Below are 21,919 nucleotides of genomic sequence, written 5' to 3'. Positions count from 1 at the left end.
GAAGTCACATAACTGGTACCAGTAGGGTGGGTGACATTAAATATTCCTAAATAGTCCATTCTCTAATTCACACTTAGGCTTCTCTTCTCAACATTTGACACTTCCCCTCTTCCCCCTTTGCTTGGATAAACAGATAAACAGATCAATTCTTGACATCATATCCTAGTACTGGCAATGCATAGCCCCCCCAAAATGGCGCCTATTAAAAACTCTCAGGGCCAGAGCAGGTAGCGCATTTGTTTTGCACACAGCCAACCTGGGTCTGATCCCCGACATCCCCTATGGTCCCCTAAGTGCTGCCTGGAGTGATTCCTGAGCACAGAGCCAGGAGTCAGCCCTGAGCACTGTCAGCTGTGGCTATCTCCCCTAGAACTCACGCTACCTTCCAATTACCACTTTTTTTGTGCCCCCAGAATGGTTGTCTCTACTCTGGCCGTCAATTCCTCTTCTCTCAGCCACTCCAGCACACTCCAACCATGTGTCCAGGGCCCCCACCCTACCCAAGCAGCTTCCATTCAGATCACCCTCAGCACCCTGCTGCAAAATCTGCTACTGCTCGACTAACTGATCCCCATCTTAGAAGACTCTGGCAACTTCTGCCCTCTTTTGTTTTGTTTTGTTTTAGGCCATGCCTGATGCTCACACTCAGGAATTACTCTTGGTGGTGCTCAGGGACCATAAGGGATGCGAGAATTGAACCCGAGTCGGGTGCATGCAAGGCAACCTAATGCATTATCACTCTGACCCTGGCCGCCTCCTCCTTGAAACACTTGTATGCCTGACATTTCTAGGATCAGACCATTTCACTCCGACGGCTTCTCATCCTACCTCTCAGGCTCCTTGTCAATTTCTCGTTTCCCCCCTTTGGCACTCTTCCCACTGCATGGTGCCAAGAGATCCTCTGTCTACATTCACATCCTTGCTCTCATCCAGCTTTTAAATCTCATCCACAGAAGGCAAAACTAAATCATAGTGATGCAAAGCAGAATAATAAGGGCTAGCGTGATAGTACAGCAGGGAGGCATTTGCCTTGCATGCTGCCTACCCAAGTTCAACCTCCAGTATCCCATATGATCCCCCAAGCCTGCTAGGAGTAATCTGTGAATGCTTAGCCAGGAGTAAGTACAGCCGGGTGTGGTCTAAAAACAAACCAAAATAATAATGATAACAATAATAACCCAAAAAAAAAAACCAAAAACAATAGCTGCCTTGAGAAATGTAATAACTAGAAAGGGTTAAGAGGAAACTTTCTGAATCGAGAAATGGTCTATATTTGATTGTAATGGCTATCACATACCATATTTTACCAAATAATCATCACATTCTGTTCTTAAGTTATATAAACACTACAAGTTTCACATAGTAATCATACCCACTTTTGTAAAAAAAAAAAATCTGCAATGATTATAAAATGAAATGGGGTACAAATTTTTATGAAACTGCATTGTCATACCTTGACACTTCACAGTACTAAACATGTCCATTGTTTTAGTAAATGAAAGTGAAAGTTTAAGTATATACTTTTGCTAACTCCAAAATAATTACTCCCCTATCTAAAAACTCCTTAAAATTACAGACTGACATATATACAACTTTTTCAGTGACACGCCCACTTCAATTCTAACAGGTGTCACAAATGTGGCCCTTGCTAGCCTAACTCGATCTTCCAGCAAACATATGCTCCTCCCAGTCCCCTACGTCTCAGTTAATGGCGACTCAACCCTGTTGGCCAAATACCTGAGAGTCTCAGCACTCGTCTTTCTTCCAAACCGGAACCATCCTATTCTTCATCAGTTCCTTCAAAAGATACCCAGAAAAACACCTCTACAGGACCCAAACTGGACTATTATCACCATCTTCAAGTTGGTTATATTGTTTCTGTTCGTGCTTACCTCACCCTCCACCCCCACCCCATAAGACTACTGTCTCTTTGCAACACAGCAGCTACTAGGCATCTATTTTTTTTGAGGGGGAGGGTGGTTTGGAGCTACACTGGTAGTGTTTGGGGCGACCCCAGGAGCGCTCAGAAGACCATGCTGTGCCAGGCACTGAAGCAGCGCCACCCACAGAAAGACATGCACCTTAGCTCCTCTGCTATCTCCAGTCCCGCATCTTTTAAAACATACGTAACAGGGCTGGCCAGATCAAATGAGAGAGCACATCCATCCCAAACATGAGTTCAATCCCCGGTACTGGAAAAGCAACCCCAGACCACCCGCAGTGAGCTCCACCAGGAGTAAATCCTGAGCACAGAACCCAGAATAGCCCCTGAGGAACGTCAGGTGTGCACACACCACACACACACACCCCAAACCCACCCAACAAAGAAACAAAACGAATCCTATCCTTGGAGCTGAGTTTTATTTAGTGCAGAGTATGAATTTTGCATTTATGAGTCCCCCAAGTTCAATCCCCAATAAAATTCCTCAGAGGGGCTGGAGCGATAGCACAGCGAATAGGGCATTTGCCTTGCATGTGGCCGACCCAAGTTCGATTCCCAGCATCCCATATGGTCCCCTGAGCACCACCAGGGGTAATTCCTGAGTGCAGAGCCAAGAGTGACCCCTGTGCATCATTGGGTGTGACCCAAAAACCAAAAAAAAAAAAAAAAAAACTCAGAAAGAAAGAGAGAACGAAGGAAAGGAAGGAAGGAAGGAAGGAAGGAAGGAAGGAAGGAAGGAAGGAAGGAAGGAAGGAAGGAAGGAAGGAAGGAAGGAATTCTGGCTTTGCCACTTAGTACTGGCAAGTAACGAAGGGGTTAGCCTCTGAACTCCATTTTTTGACCTATATTATAGAAATATAAAAAACTCATTTCTTGGACTTACATGAAGATAAGGTGACCTCACTGTGGCCTAGTGATTGCCATTTTATACAAATGGTCCCCAAAACTAATTACTTATCAGAAGTAACCAGGAAATATCTGCAAAACAGATTTATGGTCCCTAACCTCTAATGAATCAGAAACCACACAAGCATAGCTTAAAAATCTGTACAAAGTGTCATTGTAAGGTACACATTTGGACATATTTCTGAATTTTTTTTTTTAGTACCTCAGACACCCAAGGCAAGTACCCTGTTTCTGAGCTAGGACACTGGCCCCCACCACATTTCTGATTTTTATACAGCCTCTGTATATATAGGAATTGTGTTTAATGGAATCAATAATAAAAGTTACATAAAGAAAACTTTAAGAATATTCATGCCATTGAAATAAACTACATTATAGCTTTGCATTATCATTTAACATCATGTACAAAATGGCTTTTCTTCCAATTAAACTTCAAACTTCTTGAGAAATAGCATTATTTTCCCAAGCACTTGCCATGAAATATTATGCATATAGAAGTTCAAGAAGAAATACTTAATAAGTGGCCCAGTGGAAAAAATAACAATTTTCAAAAGACTAAACCACTTTAAAAAAAATTTCATTTTAAATACCAAGACCCTGTTATATTCTTTGAAACAAAATGCAGTCTGGTGACATCTTCACATTTATACAAGTAATTTTAGTTACAGAAATTTTTTTAAAGGACCTTATTCTTAGGTCATTAATTTATTCTATGATCTCATGGAACATGGATCACTGAGTTCATAAAAAAAAAAAAGAAAGAAAGAAAAAAAACCTTCAATTATGCTTAAAAAGTGAGCAAGATTAAGAGAGTTCCTATGGTCAATGAGGCTTGTCTCTGGCTGACTTTGCTGGGCCTATTCCAGAATGGGAGGCAGAGCCCCTCCCTACTGGCTATGTCCCGGTGGCCTCCACACCGACCTGCGCCCTATAAAGGGCCCAAATCACAGCTCTGCAGCACACAGTCATGGGACAGATCTACGCAACAAGTGGCATGCTGCTCTCAGTTATTGTTCCTGTCATTCCGTGAGAGCAGGCAGAGAAGACAGCAATCTCCAGCGTAATCCTTCAGTATCTCCCAGACACTCCCCCAGCACAAAAACACTAGAAAACCAGAGGGGAAAAAAACACAGAGAAACCCACCAAGCACAATGAGTGAAAAAGAAACAACACCTGCAATTCCTCATTAGTGACACTGTGATGAGGATGTTCAGTAAGTTCAAAGAAACAATAGCACAAGTAGTCAGCAAAGCACAAGAAACTATGAGAATCAAAATGAAAAAAGCACTACAGTCAGAAATGACAGAAGTGAAGAAAGTCGTAGGTGATGTGAAAAAAAGTCAACTGAAGCTCTGAACAGCAGAATAACAGAAGCTGAGCAAAAGATCAAGGAGCAGCGAGATGACATGGAGGAAACCCCTAGGAAATAGCGGAAGATAGAAAATAGCCTGAAAAGAAATGAATGGCATAACAGCAAACTATGGGATGAGTTTAAGAGGAACAATATAAGAATCATCGAAGTCCCTGAAGAACAGGAAGGCAAATATGCTGAATAAACATTAAAGAAATCCTCAGTAAGAATTTCCCAAAGTTACAAGAACTGAGTACGGAAATGAGGTAAAGGATATACATGATAAACTTTCAGTACCTTTATTGCAAACCATAATGCCCAAAAGAAGGGAGTGTGGGGGAAAGAGAGAGAGAGAGAGATGTCTGTCAAGGAGGTAGGCTGAGGGGTGGGAACCTGGGGATACTGGTGGTGGGATTGGTGTCAGGACATTGTATGCCTCAAACAACTCTACGATGAACAACTTTGTAAATCAGAGTCTCAATAAAACATTCCCGAAAAGAAATAAAAGAATATTCCAGAGAAAGTTACCTTATTCAGAATGATGATTCTACTACTGGATTAAAAAAATAAATTTAAAAAATAGGAAAAATAGGGAGAAATATTCTAATAAGAAGCAAACAGCAGAAAAAAGAATGAGAGCATGAATAATACCTAACCAAAATCTACAATTAATGTGAAATGCATTTGGCTGCAGCACTGTTGGTTTGTTTTTGTTTGGGGGCCACACCCAGAGATGCTCAGAGCTTACTCCTTGCTCTGTACTCAGGAATCACTCCTGGTGGGCTCAGGTGACAATAGGTGACACTGCAGCCCAAACCTGGATCAGTCACATGCAAGGCAAATGCCCTACCCACTAAAACCCCCAGTTATGGAGTCTTTTGCAGGGGAAAAAAAAGAAGTGTTTTGGAGATATTACTCTGGAATGGATGTGCAGTTTGCCAGGGTGGTAGTCTGCTGGGCAGTCACCAGAACTTTTCTAGCAGCGTTCAGGATATCCAGAGCCAAACTGGTTCAATGCTGAAACCCAGTTTCACAGAGAATTCAAAGACATTCCTTTGTGCGTTGAGGAAATTCACTCATTAAGAGTCATCACCAGGCAGGTTATGGGTCTGGCCAGAATCTAGGCCAGCATTTCACAGCATAGAGAGATATACCAAGATATTTTCCATAAATAAGATCATAGGGTAAATAAATGAAATCTGTCAACTAAAATCTGAGCAAAGAAAACTGAGAGAGTACAATATACAATGAACAAATGAAATTTAAAAGATGACTATTTCTCCAGCACATTCTGTGAAACAGATACCGAACTGATATTAGGAGAATTTAAGGAATAAAGAAGGTATATCTAAATTTATTATACATATTTATTAATTTCAAAATTGAAATCTTATTTTTCATATTATAAAGGGCAAAAACAACTCTATTTTAGTTGCTTCCCACATGTATCTTATTTTTTTAAATAACTTTTTAAGATAGAGAAGATGATGAAACAGTAACTTTCTGATATAGGCTTAGAGATATAGGCTTAGATAAATTAGTTCTATATTCATTAAGAAGAGATTAATAGGGAAAGCATTAAGATATATGAAAAATTAGAAGAAAGTGGACAAGATAAATGATTTTTTAAAAGGTTTCTCAGTTTCTGCTAAATACAACAGACAGAAATATTAACTGAACTCAATCAAAATGACCAGCTTAGAAAGACTGTTGAAGTATCAAGAGCAAAACTTTAAAACAAAAAAAAAAAAAACATTAAGACAAAATATAGGAAATCACAGGAAAACGATATAAGAAGAAATGAATGTAATTTTTGGATTTATGTCATCATTATTAGAACTAATCACTATGAAAATCATACCCCCTAAAAACATTGGACTTTACAATCAAGTAGGAGAAAATAATACTTTATAGAATGTGATTGAAGGCAAGAAAAAGGTCAGAAAATGACCTGAAAAGCAGACAGGGACTAGAACGGTAGTACAGTAGTAGGGTTCTATCATACAGCCCAGGTTCTATTCCCAGAACCCCAGTGGGTTCCTCGAGTCCCACCAGGAGTGATCCCTGAGCACAGAGCCGAGAGTAAGCACTGGGCACTGCCGGGTATGGCAAGATAAATAAATAAATAAATAAGATGCAGACAGTGTTAAAATATAAAACATGCTTCTGCTGTAGTAATCACTTCCCATCTTTGTAACTTAAGCAAGTTAAATCCCTTTGAGTCTCTGTTTAATCTATTAAGGTCAGCAATGATACCTATAACTTTTATGAACACTGCACTGGAAATAGTGTCTGTCAAGTCTGCCAAACAGCTGTTGGTGGGTACCAATAGCGTGTATAAAAATCATGTGCCAATGGAGTCAGTCAACAAAACTAGCTGGGTATCTATTGTAAGTCAAAGTGATACTGGAGATTCTGGGACTATGAAGACAAACTACAGATAATTCTTTGAAAGAAGATAAAAAGAAAAAAGTCTAGATAACATGAAATAAACATAAAATAAATGAGTAACATTTTGTTCCGAAAAAAAAATTGTCTCTACTTTTTGAATCCGAAGCTTTGAGACCGCACTAACTAGCTTTTTAATATACACACCATATAAACATATAGCAAATCTTAAAGACTGCAAAAATATACTGGCTTTTAAGCTAAAGGAAAAGAATTAACATACGAACAAAAAAAGAACTACTAAAAATACTAGGGAAAGCATAGGCTGAAATCTCAGGAGAATTCTATGACCCAGAAGCCCTTACAAATCATAGGTACTCTTTAGCTCCAGTACCTTTGGTCTGGCACAAGTCTGTAAAAAATGTGCTTTGCACATCAATTCCTATGACCCAAGATAAACAGCGGTCAAACAAGAAGATCTAAAGCTCCAGAAGGCTAGGGCACCAAGTGAAAGAGATTAAAGCTCAAACACAAATGCTATCTCCCCAGAGTATTTAAAAGGATGAATTAAAAATGAAAGTACCTATATAATAACACAAACTAAATAGATAAATCTTAAGTTAACAATGAAAATCATTTCTATTTACCTGATTGCTTAGAATTTCTTTCTTTCCATTGAATATTTTTGCATTTGATCTGGTTTTGTCTCTCTTTTCGGAGTCGTTCTAATCTTTGAGCTTGAAAAGAAATATTATAACTATAAGTTTGTCAATGAAAGTTTACTATAAACAAAGACATAATTAACTACCTTTATATGAATAAAGATGTTTTATACTGCATTTGTAGGGAAAAAGTCATAAAATTTTAAAGGTGGCACCCCTGAAAAGCAAATACCAACAAAAACATGAAAATATTCTTGATTTATAATTGAAATTAGAGGATATAAAACATTAATAGAGATCATAAAGATAGTATTAACATGGAAGAGAATAATAAAATGTGAAAACTTCTGTGATTAATATGACATTTCATTATATAAATCATTAATAACGGTCTTAAAGGAATTTTAATGCACAAATGAACTGAAGTGAATATTACATTACAGGAATAAAATTACTGTTATGAATTACTCTACCCGTTTCAAAAATTAAAGATAAATGAACTCAGACTAGACTATTAAAGTTTTAAATATAAAATCCTTTATCTAAAAATCATGAAAATTATAAAATGTCAAAGCTATATAAATTAGCATAGCTTTTCTTCAGTGGGCTGAAACAGTTTATAGGTAGTAAAATAAATGATTTGTATCTTTGTAACATTAGTCAAATCTTAAAAAGAACAATTTTTCTTATGCAAAATTTTAAGGTATGCTAAAAAGATTAAAAGCAAATTCTTTGGTCACTAAAACACCTCACAATCTTAATTATTAGTTCCAAATGCAATCCTAAGAAATTTTATCAATAATATTAAATTATATTACGACTGTTTAACCTTCAAAAAAAATCAGTGAACCAATCTTTTAAAGAAATAAGATCTGACATACTGCCACATATGGAGACTACAATGGAGAAAAAATTTCACAACTGATATAGTCTCTTATTAAATCAGTTTCCTCTTACTAATCTTCAACTTCCTATCTTGGTACAATGCTAATAAAAGACTAAATAAATTTATCTAGATACCTTTTCCTTAGCATTATGGCATAGAAACACTGAAACTAACCTTGACAGAAATTTAAACTAGTCTGGCCAAAGCCTGACAATGTTACTGTACTGCACCAAATCCCACTGAAAAAAAATACATTCAGATGTAATTAATAAATGTGAAAGGTACAGCCAAAGTATTATACCCATAAAGCTCACAATTGAGTAGCATTCTCTTACTGAAGTCCATTCAGCCTATCATATAAGATATCATCTCAGTGTCTTTCAAGGAAGTCAGTTTCAACCACAGAAGTGAGAATCAATGGTTCTAAATTAATTTCGAACCTTCACTCAAATGTTATGTTGATAAAAATTCCTTCAGATACTGAGAAACATGATTAATTATTTTAATCATGAGAGCAAATTATTCTTTGTAAATGACACAGAATGCTAGATTCTAAACCAAAAATCTTAGCCAAAATGCCATTTACTCTTACCTATATCCTCCTCTACCTGCAACACTTCTTTATGTGTATTTCACATTTGGACTTGAAAATAAGGTTAATATTTTCAATGTTCTACTACATTTCCTGCCACTGCTTTCCTCAGAATTAGACAGCTATAGCTACCAATTATGAGATTGTACTTTCTGATTATTTCAAAAATTGCCTCCAGGAATAACCTCTCATATTAGAACAACTACACTGTATGTTCTAAATAATTTATCTAAGTAAAGCCTTTGGTTCATCACATTCCTCTTGAAAGGCTTCCCAAAAAAATCAAAGCTGGAAAATAGCCAATGACAAGCTTTTAACAATTAACAAAAGTTGAATATTTTCAAGCCAGAAAGATCAAAGAGTAGAAATCAATTTAAGAAAATAAAGGTAATGTATCAAAAACAGGGGACTATTTCTAATCTCAGTCAACACAGAAATTATTAATAGGTTAATATTAAAAAGCAGGGCTTAAAGGGTCAAGCACATGATCTATATGCTGGAGAACATGGTTAGACCCCCAGCTCCTCAGGTCCCTGAATATCACCAGGAGTGACCCAAGCAGAGACCCAGAAGCAGCCCTTGAGCACCACCAGATATGGCCCCAACTCCCACCTCCCCGGCCCCAAACTGTAACCCTAACAAATATTCAACTCCCTCCCTCCTCTTCCCTCTACTCCCACACCCCTGGGCAAGAACTCAGAGTATTAAAGGTTCTTTTCCGGGGCCAGAGAGCTGGTCCAGCCAGCAGGGAGCTTGTCTGGCTTGTGGCCAACCTGGATTTGAAACCCAGCACCACAAATGGGCCCCCAGACCCAGAGAGGAGTGATCCCTGAGTGCAGAGCCAGGGGTCCCTGGGTGTGGCCCCAAAACAAAAGCAGTATATATATATTTTTTTTTAATTAAGTAAAGAAAGGCTTTTTTCTGTCGACCTGGAGTCTGTCTTCGGAGTGTCTACCTACAGGAACTAAGGCTGCTCTGAGAAGACCCTCAGAACAAGTCTCCCTCCCTTTCTGCATGGCTGTCAGAAACACAACAGCCAACAGATCTCTCGAGGGCCACTTTTTCATCCAGTCCTCCTGTGTCTACTTCCTTCTAACTCAAGAGGCCCTTCCATTCATGGTTACCAAGATGGAGATGGTGTGTGACTCCATCCCATTTAACATATGCACATTCCTCATAACATACAAAATTTTGTTCCCATTAACCTATCTCAACATTATGCTTACTGACTCTACTTATTTCAAGCTCAGAAGACAAGACCAAAAGGCAATGTTTACCTGTGTTTGAGCGTCTTCTAATACCAAAGTCCCAACTTGAGGTAATATCGACTGACTGGGCATATACATAGCCCTGAGTCTCACCATTGCTTCCCTGAATGTCTGACCCACTGTCTCCAGGCATTGAAGGAGGATGAATCTTCTCTAGGTCAACATCATGATCAATGAGAACCATCTCACACATTCCTGTGTCATCACTGGTCACATGTGACTGTCGAATATGAGCTAGAATGATAGTTGGATTGTCCAAGAAGGCCATCCTTTCTGTGGACCAATTTCTTTAAAACGCTATTTTCTCCTCTTCATATTGTTTCACAGGTTCACCTACCTAGAAATATGATGTACACAGCAATATTTAAGAATAAGGCAGAAAATGACTGATTCGATTTTCAAACAAATTCAACATGAGAAAACACTACCTTGAAAATCAACATTTATTCCTGTACCCAGGAGCTTAAAAGGATTATGTCTAAGCTGAAAGGAAATCCTTATAAGCACGAGGTGTTATGGTTCTACTCAATGAGATCTCCATGGTATCAGGGAGAATGGCTTGTTCTCTTGCACAACATATAATAACAATTCCTTAGTCAAGCCATTCAAAATATATAATGACTATCAAAAGGATAAACATTCCTTTCTTTCTCCCTTCATTCCCAAGCACCTTCTCACCATTATATAAGGTTATGAGGACACCAGGCTGGAGCGACAGCATAGCAGGTAGGGCGTTTGCCTTGCACGCGGCCGACCTGGGTTCGATTCATCCATCCCTCTCGGAGAGCCCGGCAAGCTACCGAGAGTATTTCGAATGCACAAGAGAGAATGGCAAGCTAACCGTGGTATATTCGATATGCCAAAAATAGTAACAAGTCTCACAATGGAGACGTTACTGGTGCCCACTCGAGCAAAGTGACGAGCAACGGGACGACAGTGATACAGCGACAGTGATGAAGAAACCAGTTATATTTTCCTCAAGCAATGTGCTAGAGTATTACTTTATTTCTCCAGTTCACCCTTACCCTTCTGTCACATGTTTATGACACGCCTAAAAGGGCAAAAACAATACTTCATGGGGAATTTTACAAAAATGTACCAAAGTAAATTTCCTCAACAAATATATTTTCTTCTCTTCTAATTTAAGATACCATTGTGCTTTTAAAATAAAGCTGATTAATCAAACTTGTCTGCTACCAGATTAATTTCTTATTTTAGAAACCTAATTATAAGAACTACTTCCCGAATCTTGTTAAAACTATAATGATGTTTATTCTGGGAACAAGATAGTACTTCTTCAATTAAATGAGAATATTCAACAAATACAATACCACAGAACAATGGTTAGGAATCTAAGGCTCTACAAGCAGACTGGGATCAAATTCTGGCCCTTGCCCTTATTAATTCTTGGTCAAAAGAACCTTACCCGCTTTGAGAGTCTTTTTTCTTCATTCATAAAATGAGGGATCCAGGCCAGAGAGTTAGTACAGTGGGTAGGACTGCCTAGCATGTAGCCAATCCAGGTTCAATCCCCAGCACCCCATATGATCCCCTGAGCCCACCAGGAGTGATTCCTGAGTGCAGAACCAGGAGTAAGCTCTGAGCACCACCGGGTGTGGCCCAAAAAAACAAAAAACAAAACCAAACAAAAAAGCAGGAATCCGGAATGAGAAGATACATAGAAGATAACTCAACAGTGTTTCAAAGAGAACCTGCCATATAATTATACATTAGTCACTATTGGGAGCTGGGGCAAGAGTAAAATGAATTTTACTATTCATTTTATGAATGAAGACTTTGCCTTGCACGCAGCCAACCCAGATTCAATCCCAAGCATCTCATAGGATCTCCCAAGTACCACCAGGAGTAATTCCTGAGTGCAGAGCCAGGAGTAACCCCTGAGCATAGCTGGATATGGCCAAAAAAAAAATCATTATCTGCTACTAATTATGTGACAATAATGATTATATTTACCAATTTTAGCTTTCAATTTTTGTTTAAAATAATCCTAAACTTTATCTTTTCTTTCTTTTCTTTTTTTTTTTTTTTTTTTTGCTTCAGGTCACACCCACAGTGCTCAGGAGTTCCTGGAGATCAGTAATGTTGGCAGGCTGTGAAGTGCAGGGGATTCAGAATCTAGGGCTCTGGTACATGCAAAGCATTTGCTAAGCCCAATGTGCTGCAGGTGAAATGACTGTCCTTCCTCTATGACAACAGACACTGGGTGGTTTGGGTCACCTTCCTGTGCCTCTACAATCATTATATACGTAAGATGAACTATTTCTTCACATAATCTAAGAAGATACTTATTTTTACAAAGACCTACAACAGCAAATTTTCTTGTTATTTGTTTCCTCTAGAAATAGAACAAAGGAGGAAATCTAGTTAATAAATCATAAGAGCTAATGAAGTTTTAAGTTTATTTCTAGCAATCTTTCTATTATTAACATTACCTAGTGGGGTTTAAAATATAGAGATCAAGAGGACATTTAGCTCCGAATCATCTCTAATAAGGTGAGTTATATTAATTTTGTTTGTTTTGGGGTCACACCTGGCAGTGCTCAGGGCTTACTCCTGGCGGGGCTCAGGGGACCATGTGGGATGTCAAGGACTGAAGACAGGCCAGCCGTGTACAAAGGCAAGCTCCCTGCCTGCAAGACTATCTCTCCAGCTCCCTAATCTTAAGTTTTACTTTAAATAGATTCACTGAATACTTATTTCACATTGAGGCTGACAGGAAATGCAAACATGAACAGGGTTCCTGAATCAACAAGTTTATGCTCTTCACACAGACCCAGTATATCCCCTAATACCCTGGGGTTCACATAACATTTAGTCTCAGAATCGTTAAGGTCAGTCTACCATTTGAAGTGTATTAATTTTTTTTAATTACAGGATTAAAGGGGAGCATTTAAATTTCACATATAAAAATTAAGAACTATGGGGAAGTTGGAGAGATAGTTCAGCAGACTGAGTTCATGCTTTGCATGCAAGAAGCCCAGATCTGGTCCCTCAGCCTTGGTCCTGCGTGGTCCCCTGAGCACCACTAGGAGTGACCCCAAAAAGCCTGTAACCCTCAGAGCGTCACCAAGGGTGGGAGACAAACACACACACACACACACACACACACACACGTACACACTTTTTATATAACCCCCAAAACTGTATATACACATGTATGCATACACATACATAACACCTTCTCATATAATTCCCAAAGCTATATAAAATTACTGAGCATAAAGAGCATTTGTCTTGTAACAGAACCATAGTATCAGTCTGTCAGAGCTGCAAATATTCTCACAGCAATCATGACAAGCGTCTTCTGGACATGACAATAAGGCAACTCATCACAAGCAGACAGGCAGGCCATCTCAGCTTCGTATTAACAGGTCCTCTCTGCAGATATAATGCTGCAGGGAGAAGGCATACGAGAATATGGGTATTCTGGCACTCAGTAGTAACCGATGGATAAAAGGCAAAACAATAGAAGTTTAACAAAGTATACTCAGACTCTTTTTCAGAGAAAATTTATAAATGGATCTGCCCCATTTCTCCATAAAAGAGTTATGGGCAGACACTTATGAAGGTACATATCAACTCCCTCATTTCATTCTTGCAGAAAAGAGGTCCCAACACACCCCAATGTAAGCAACTAGGTTCTCTAGTAATACACTATTCCATGCATACGAGAGTCTAATTCATTTGCAAATAGTAGCAGGCCTGCTTAAGGAACTCCTATGAATGTACTGCCCTGTGACATGTGACTAAGCACCTGGACTATAAGTTCTACTAGGATACAGCCTTCAGATCACAGGCCTTCCGGTATAGGACAGGATCCATCAGTGCTTTGTCTGACATCTAAGGATTAGACTATTATGTTGTAGAGACAGGTCACGTAACAGTGTGTCACATGTGGGGCCGGAGTGACAGTACAGCAGGGAGGGTGTTTGCCTTGCATGCAAGCAACTAGGGTTGGGTTCGATGCCTGGCAGTCTGTATGGTCCCCTAAGTACCAACAGGAGTAATTCCTGAGTGCAGAGCCAAAAGTAATCACTGAGCATCAACGGTGTGAGGCAAAACAAACAAACAAACAAACAAACAAATTGTGTCACATGTAAATTGTGATAATAAGGAACACCAGAGTCTGGGATGAAGAGATACTACAGCAGGTCAGGGATCTGCCTTGCACGTAGCCAATCTGGATTTGATCCCCGGCATCCCACATGTTCCCCTGGTCATCACCAGGAGTGATTCCTGAGTGCAGAGCCAGGAATAATCTCTGAACATTGCTGGGTGTGACCAAAAAACAAAAACAGAGAAAGGATACACCTGTTTTTATCTTTTCAGTGAACATAAATACTAGGGTATCTTCAAAATTGCTACTCAAAGTCACCCCGGAGCACATTCAACACATTCCAAAAACACTACTTTTCAGAACCAAAGGAATAGGCTTTAAATTACTTTAAGAGCAGCAAATTATCAGTTGAAGGTATATCTGATTTCTTAGAACACAAATGAAAGTAAGTTATTTTATCTTAATACAATGTGCAATACAATAAGGTACCAGCTCACACCTATTAGAAGGGATAGCACTGTAGGTAGCACTGTCATCCCGTTGTTCATTGATTTGCTCGATCGATATGCCAAAACCAGTAACAATAAGTCTCACAATGGAGACACTACTAGTGCCCACTCGAGCAAATCGATGAACAATGGGATGACAGTGCTACAATGTGCAAAATAAAGATTTTTTTTTAGTAATGTTAGCAAAATTTCAAAGAGTGAGCATTCCTATGTATAGTTAAAAAAAAACAGAAATTAGGAATCTGAGAGGTAAAATCTATCGAATTTTAAGACAAACCCTTTGAGCAATCCCAATGGTAGGACACGCTTTTAGGACATAACCATGTAAAAATATCTATTGAGACTGCTTGTAATAGTGAAATATCATAAAGTAACCTAACCATTATTCAACAGAGCACATGCGTGACACAATACAGAACACATTAGGAATACTAACAAAATAGGACAGGAGGCACGGAGAAAGAGCTCAGGGATTCAAGGAGTCTCCGAATGTATTCCTTGGCACCACTTGGCACCAAATGGCCCCATAAACATCACTGGGTAGACTTGAAGGCCCCTGACCACTACCAATATGACCCAGAAAGCCCCTGAGTACACTGGGTGGCCCTAGTGACTCTCAGCACTAATGGGTCCAACCACTGGTCTGGTCCAGCTGGCTGAGTACCACCAGGAGTGATCCCTAGGCCCCCAGGCACTGCTCTGGAAGCAATCCTGTGAGTTCAAAATATGGATGCGGGGGCTGGAGCAATAGCACAGCGGGTAGGGCGTTTGCCTTGCACTCAGCCGACCCGGGTTCGATTCCCAGCATCCCAGATGGTCCCCTGAGCACCGCCAGGGGTAATTCCTGAGTGCAGAGCCAGGAGTAACCCCTGTGCATCGCCGGGTGTGACCCAAAAAGCAAAAATATATATATATATATATGGATGCACAAAATATGGTGGCCAAGGACCACCTCCCTGGCCTCTCCAGCAGAGGAACAAAGTGATGGGGACCACAGACTGATGGCCAAAATGGCCCGTTTAATGCAGAGCTACTAGCAAACTTACAGAACATCTGAGGGGATTCGAGGTATAGGACTGCACATAGGTGTGGCTGATCATTTACCGAGTAAAGTGTTTAGGCAGAGGCAATTCTCTTGCGCAGACTAACGCAAGGAGACACTCTGTCTCCAGGGGCTATATGGAGAGATTCGCCCAGAGGCAACAAGCACTACATTGCTTTTTTCTTTCCCTAGCTACTAGTAAATATTAAACAATTAAGTTTACTTCTTATTAATACTGCAGTCATTTGGATAAACACAGAAAGAGATACAGGTTCCAAAACTTAGTTCTCTGGGCTCCAAGGGCTTTATCATAAATCCCAGACTAGGTTTTCAGACCGGTTCAGCTTGTCCTTCCCCACAGGGGTCCTATCTCTTAAATCAGAATGGCTTGCATCAATACCATGCTTTTATACTTCCTAGACTGTTCCATTTCAATGCCGAGGTAGCTTTACCACTTGTATCAGGCCCATCCAGGTCCCATGGCGGGACCTTCCTTTTTGGGGTGTTAGGAACGACAGCAACCAAACCCTGAGTCAAGCACTTATGATGGATGACCAGGAGTAGATATATTTCAGAATCGATCAACTCCCTAATATTAAGAAGAAAGCATTAAGAGTTTTTCTGTGTTTAAGCGAAGAACACTGCTCTATAGAAAAATATGGAAAGTTATAGGGGAAAGAGAAAAGCAAGTAAGTTACTTCAAATGCAAAGTCCAGATTCATCTAAGTAAGCTTGACTTTGGAAATTGTAAAGCACAAAGGAAAAGTTAAAGATAAACTTGGGAGATTAGGAGCGCTGTACGCTTCTCTCGGGGGAAGAAATGGGGCAATTCATGGATGAAGCCTAAAACACTATCCAATAGTGTTTTAGGTTACTATCCAATAGACTCCCAATTAAAAAAATAATAATAATGTGTACATACATACACAATGAAATGTTACTCCATCATAACAGGGAAGGACATTCTAGCACATATTAAATTGAGAACATTGCAAACATGATGGCAAGTGAAATAAGGCAGTTACAAAACGACAAATACTGTATGATATCATTTGTAGGAGTTTTCTAGAATAGTCAATTTCATCGTCAAAAATGAGGATGATTGCTGTCAAGAGCTGGGAGCAGGGGACTATATGTTCCAGTTTATTAACATGAAAAAAAGTTCTGGAAAAAGATTGTCACGATCGTTGCATAACAATGTGACTGTATATAATGCCAGTGCAATACCGACTTTAAATGGTTAAAATCCGGGGCTAGAGAGATAGCACAGCAGGTAGGGCGTTTGCCTTGCATGCAGCCGACCCAGGTTCAAATCCCAGCATCCCCTATGGTCCCCTGAACACGGCCAGGGGTAATTCCTGAGTGCAGAGCCAGGAGTGACCCCTGTGCATTGCCAGGTGTGACCCAAAAAGCAAAATAAATAAATAAATAAATAAATAAATAAATAAATAAAAATAAATGGTTAAAATCCGATCATGAACAGCTTTGCAACTGTGTACCTCATGATGACTCAATTTTAAAAAACTAATTAAAAAAAACAATAAAATGGTTAAAATGGTAGATTTTATGTATATTTTAGCACAATATTTAAATTTTAAAAAAGTATTAACTAGGAAAAGCTGGAGTAAATAAAATTCAACAGATTTTCTTTTTACTGTTTAATTACAGAACTTTTCAAAGTTTTGAAGCTACGAATACACACGGAATCTCAAAGAGCAGAGACTCTAGTAATGCAAGATACTTCAAGGCTGGATAGCACAGTGGGTAGAGCGTTTGCCTTGTGCGCAGCCGACCCGGGTTCGATTCCTCCCTCCCTCTCAGAGAGCCCGTCAAGCTACCGAGAGTATCCTGCCTGCACAACTGAGTCTGGCAAGCTCCCCATGGCGTATTCGATATGCGAAAAACAGTAACAACAACTCTTCACAATGGAGACGTCACCGGTGCCCGCTCGAACAAATCAATGACCAATGGGATGACAGTGACAGTGCTACTTCAAGCTTATCTGACCCCAAGACACTTATTCCTCTAGGAACACTAAAACATAGCAATCTAAAACAGACTTTCACAGAACATAATTTAGAAATGCCATTCTACACTTTCACATATGCTGTTTCCGACAGTCTAAAATGCCTTTCTAGATGTCACCAGTTGGTCCTTGTAATAAAACTTTAAGTTCTCACATAAACAGCAGGTCTGTCACCCAGAAAGCCCTGCTTTTCACAAGTTCTTTTGCCCACTCCTTTTGTCTGTTTGATTTTCTTTGAAGGCCACACCTGGCAGTGTTCAGAACTTACCCCTGGCTCTGTGCTCAGGGATCACTCCTAGTGGAGCTTCAGGGACCATTCAATTGGGGTCAATGTTGAGCAATGCAAAGGCCTCACTTAACTCCTATATTGACTCTCTGGCTCTCTCTTCCACTTTTTGATTCATTTTATTTTTAAATTTTACTCTAATTTTGTTTTTGTCTCATACCTGCTGATACTCAGGGCTTGTTCCTGGCTCTCTGCTCAGGGATCCCTCCTGGCAGTGCTCACGGGAGGACATGTAGTGCAAGGGATCGAATTCTAGTCATCTACATCCAAGGCAAGTGCTTTACCCACACTGTTCTATTTTTCTGGCCCTGTCCCACTTCTCAACTGCAGATTTCTCAAAAAATAAAGATGTTTTATTGAAAATGGAAGTAAAAGGACGGGAAAAGAGGGGAAAAATTGTGAGACATCCTAAAATGATACAACCATTTTTCAATATACGAGGTTGGTAGTCTCCTTTAATTTAGTTTGGTTTGGGTGATGCAGGGCTACACCTTGTTGTTCTCAAGAGCTACTCCTGGTTCTGTGCTCCTGAAACTGCTTGGGGAACCATGTGTTGCCAGGGTTTGAACACAAGACCCTGTATGCAAAGCATGCACGCAGACCATTGGGTTATCTCTCTGATCTTCAGTGGTATCTCTCCAAACTTCATTAATATTATGTGCTATGCATGACTCTAGATGCAATTCAAATTGACAGTTACAAAACTATCTTCAATAATGATCAGGTAACCTACCCTACTAAACTGAAACCTGTCCCAAACAAAGGTATTGAATTTTTAGTAGGTTTGGATAAGCACCAAGTTTTTTTTAATTGAATCACTGTGAGCTACACTTACAAAGTTTTTATGTTTGAGTTTCAGTCATAATATGATAGTATCAAGTTTTAATAAGAAAATAGATACATGTATATGTACATATACTGAAAGTATAAACATATACACACATACATGAATACATACATATATGCTGAAAGCGCAAATATACAAATAAATACACACATATGTTTATATATACATACATACATATCTACTATAGGTTTGGGAGCCATACCCAGCAATGCTCAGGGGTTACTTTTTTTTTTTTTTTTTTTGCTTTTCAGGACACACCTGGTGATGCACAAAGGTTACTCCTGGCTGTACACTCAGGAAATACTCCTGGCGGTGCTCAGGAGACCATATGGGATGCTGGGAATCGAACCCGGGTTGGCCGTGTGCAAGGCTAACGCCCTACCCGCTGTGCTATCACTCCAGCCCCCAATAAAGGTATATTTTTTTAAATAACTTTATACACATAAGCCCCCCAAATTTATTTGCAATGGCTTACAGAAAAACATAAGAAACTCAACACAGAGAAGAAGAAAAAATAAGAAAGGAAGAAGAGAAAAAGGAGGGGGAGACATTATAGTAATAATATAGAAATGGCAAAGGGGAAATAACTCAAGATGAAGCAATTCATTGACCACTGATTTTGTGTATTTCTTGGAGTGGTGGGGGTTGGGGTGGGGGTGGTGGGAGGGATACTGGGAACACTGGTGGAGGAGAATGGGCACTGGTGGAGGGATGTAAACCAAATACAAAGATGAAAATTCCTAAGTTTGTAACTGTACCCCACAGTGATTTACTAATAAAATTTTTATAAGATAATAATAGTCAAAATAAATAAATAAATATTTGTCTGAATCACACACACACAAAAAAAGACTGTATTTTCTACAGGAAGTCACAAATGAAAGGAATTTTAGAGACCATCTAACTTGTTGACCAGAAATCATGCAGGAGGGGCTGGAACGATAGTACAGTAGGTAGGGTGTTTGCCTTGCACGCGGCCGACCCAGATTCGATTCCTAGCATCCCATATGGTCCCCTGAGAACCGCCAGGAGTAATTCCTGAGTGCAGAGCCAGGAATAACCCCTGTGCATCGCCAGGTGTGACCCAAAAAGCAAAAAAAAAGAAATCATACAGAAAAGGCATGCTTTACATTTCCAGTTGAGTCTAAATGGTTTTTAAAAAACCCTAGGATGGGACAGGAAGGACAATACAACTGGAAGGGCACTTGCCCTGCTTGGCTGACCTCAGTTCAATGTCTGACACCACATATGGTCCACCCAAGCCCCACCAAAAGTGATCCCTAAGCACAGAGTCAGGAATAAGCTCTGAGCACTGCAGGGTGTCGCCCAAATACAAATCTCAAACAATTCATACAACTTCAGCTACAAAGTCCTGAGATACTCTGTTCCTTTAAATAACCCCAGCATAAGCAGAGAAGTCCTTCCGATTCTTCACTCCCTAAGCAACCGGGTTAGACAGAAATGACTTAAAATGCTCAAGTCTAGCCTGTTCTTGAAAGAAGTTTCCCTCAGGGACTCTGCAAACATTCTATACACTCCCTTCCCTCCACCAAACAGACTTTGAGGCTCTCACTTACAATCTGTGAAAACTTGTTGGAATAGGCAACAGCCTGAGGCTTCTCAAAGGTCTGCAAATTTCCAATCAAAAATTACTGCTGCCCCATCAATGTGTCATATAAATGTTGGCATGTTAATTGTGTATTTATAAGATTGTTAATGGTTAGTTAATTTACCTCCCACACTATTATTGTACTTGAAATGATTTAACGTCTGCTGAGGGAGTTAACAACATGTAACAGCAGATGCAAGATTTTTTTCCACCTTTCCACACTGTACCCCGACTTCATGCTATTAGCATTAGGCAAGCTAAACCTGACTGCTGTACAGGATTCACTCAGTGTTACAGAGGCGCTCCTACTTATTTTCACAACAAGGAAAAATATCTTTTCGTTACATGCAAAGTCTTCCTTTTATAAAAATCAACAGTCCTTGTTTTTATTAAGATTTCAACACTCTTTGATCTAGTTTAAGTTCAGAACTCATACTGCCTGAAACTTGAAAATAACTGGTGACCATTAAAAAAAAAAAGTACTTTATTGCTTTTAAATCTGTTTCTAATTCTCTCCAATACTCTAAATTAAATCATCGTTTATTTTTCAGACCAGCAAAAATTGAGCTTTTTACCCCCTTGGGGAATTAAAATCTTCTCTGTGAATATTCCTAATTTCATTAAACAGTAAATAGTGAGATTCTATAGAGAGAATTCAATTATTTCTTTTACATTTTTAGTTCTATACTTTGACCACAAGTACTTAATACACTAAAGTAAAACAAGAGAAAATGTCTTCTTTTAAATTATATTGAATTAACAACATCTAAAAGCTAGACATTGGGAATCTTACACAAAAATCACATTAAAACTGGTCCACACACACCAGAAGCTGCCAAATTTCAACAGATGAGCTCTTAATACGTGTACACATAACAGAAACATAAGTCAATACACACCGACCACCAAAGAGACACTAAAACAATATGGTTTCCAAGAGACAAAAGAATCAGAGGAAGCCTGACATTTAACGAAGGTCAGGCTTTCATTAAGCAAAACTAAGAAGAGTAATAACATTTATCTTTAGAATTTATTCATATTTTACATATTATACCTCTATTTGTTTTAATATAAAATTTGTTTTTCCAGACTGAAGAGCTAGCTCAGAGAGCTGAGTAGACGTATACTATGCAGGCAGGAGGCCCAGGCTGAATCCCAGAAGTACACAGTTCCCCCATCACTGCTAGGAGTAACCACAAGCTCAGAGTCGAAAATAAGACCCTGAGCTTTGCCAGTGTTGGCCCTCCAAATTTCACCTGTCCATTGGTTTATTTTTGAGTTTTTGGGGTCATACCTATCAGTGCTCAGGGACAAATACTATCCTGTGCTCAGGGGTCACTCCTCACGGTGGTCAGTGTAGAGGGCGGAACTAGGGTCAGACACATATAAGACAAGCACCTTAACCCCTACAGTCTCTCTCCTGCCCCAATGTTTTTGTTGTTGTTGTTTAAAAAAAAAACCTCTGGGGCTGGAGCGATAGCACAGTGTGTAGGGTGTTTGCCTTGCACGTGGCCGACCCAGGTTCGA

At 39.4% G+C, this 21,919-nt stretch overlaps 1 protein-coding gene across 7 annotated transcripts in view; it reads right to left on the bottom strand.

The window, feature by feature from the left end:
* MAPKAP1 (MAPK associated protein 1) overlaps positions 1-21,919 on the bottom strand; it is a 260,508-nt gene that overhangs the window by 208,144 nt on the left and 30,445 nt on the right. For 6 of the 7 annotated variants that reach the window (XM_055143452.1, XM_055143447.1, XM_055143457.1 and 3 more), the window contains 2 exons: positions 10,005-10,332; positions 7,235-7,324 (listed from right to left, as the gene is read on the bottom strand). The exons of the other annotated variant lie outside the window; for it this stretch is intronic. In XM_055143452.1, the coding sequence (XP_054999427.1) occupies positions 7,235-7,324; positions 10,005-10,263 (349 nt within the window). In that variant the 5' untranslated portion in view covers positions 10,264-10,332. The remainder of the gene's footprint in view (positions 1-7,234; positions 7,325-10,004; positions 10,333-21,919) is intronic. 7 annotated transcript variants of the gene reach the window in all.

This window comes from Sorex araneus, chromosome 1 (genome assembly GCF_027595985.1).
Source record: "Sorex araneus isolate mSorAra2 chromosome 1, mSorAra2.pri, whole genome shotgun sequence".
Classification (NCBI taxonomy): Eukaryota; Metazoa; Chordata; class Mammalia; order Eulipotyphla; family Soricidae; genus Sorex; species Sorex araneus.
This window is presented reverse-complemented; position numbering and strand designations above follow the sequence as displayed.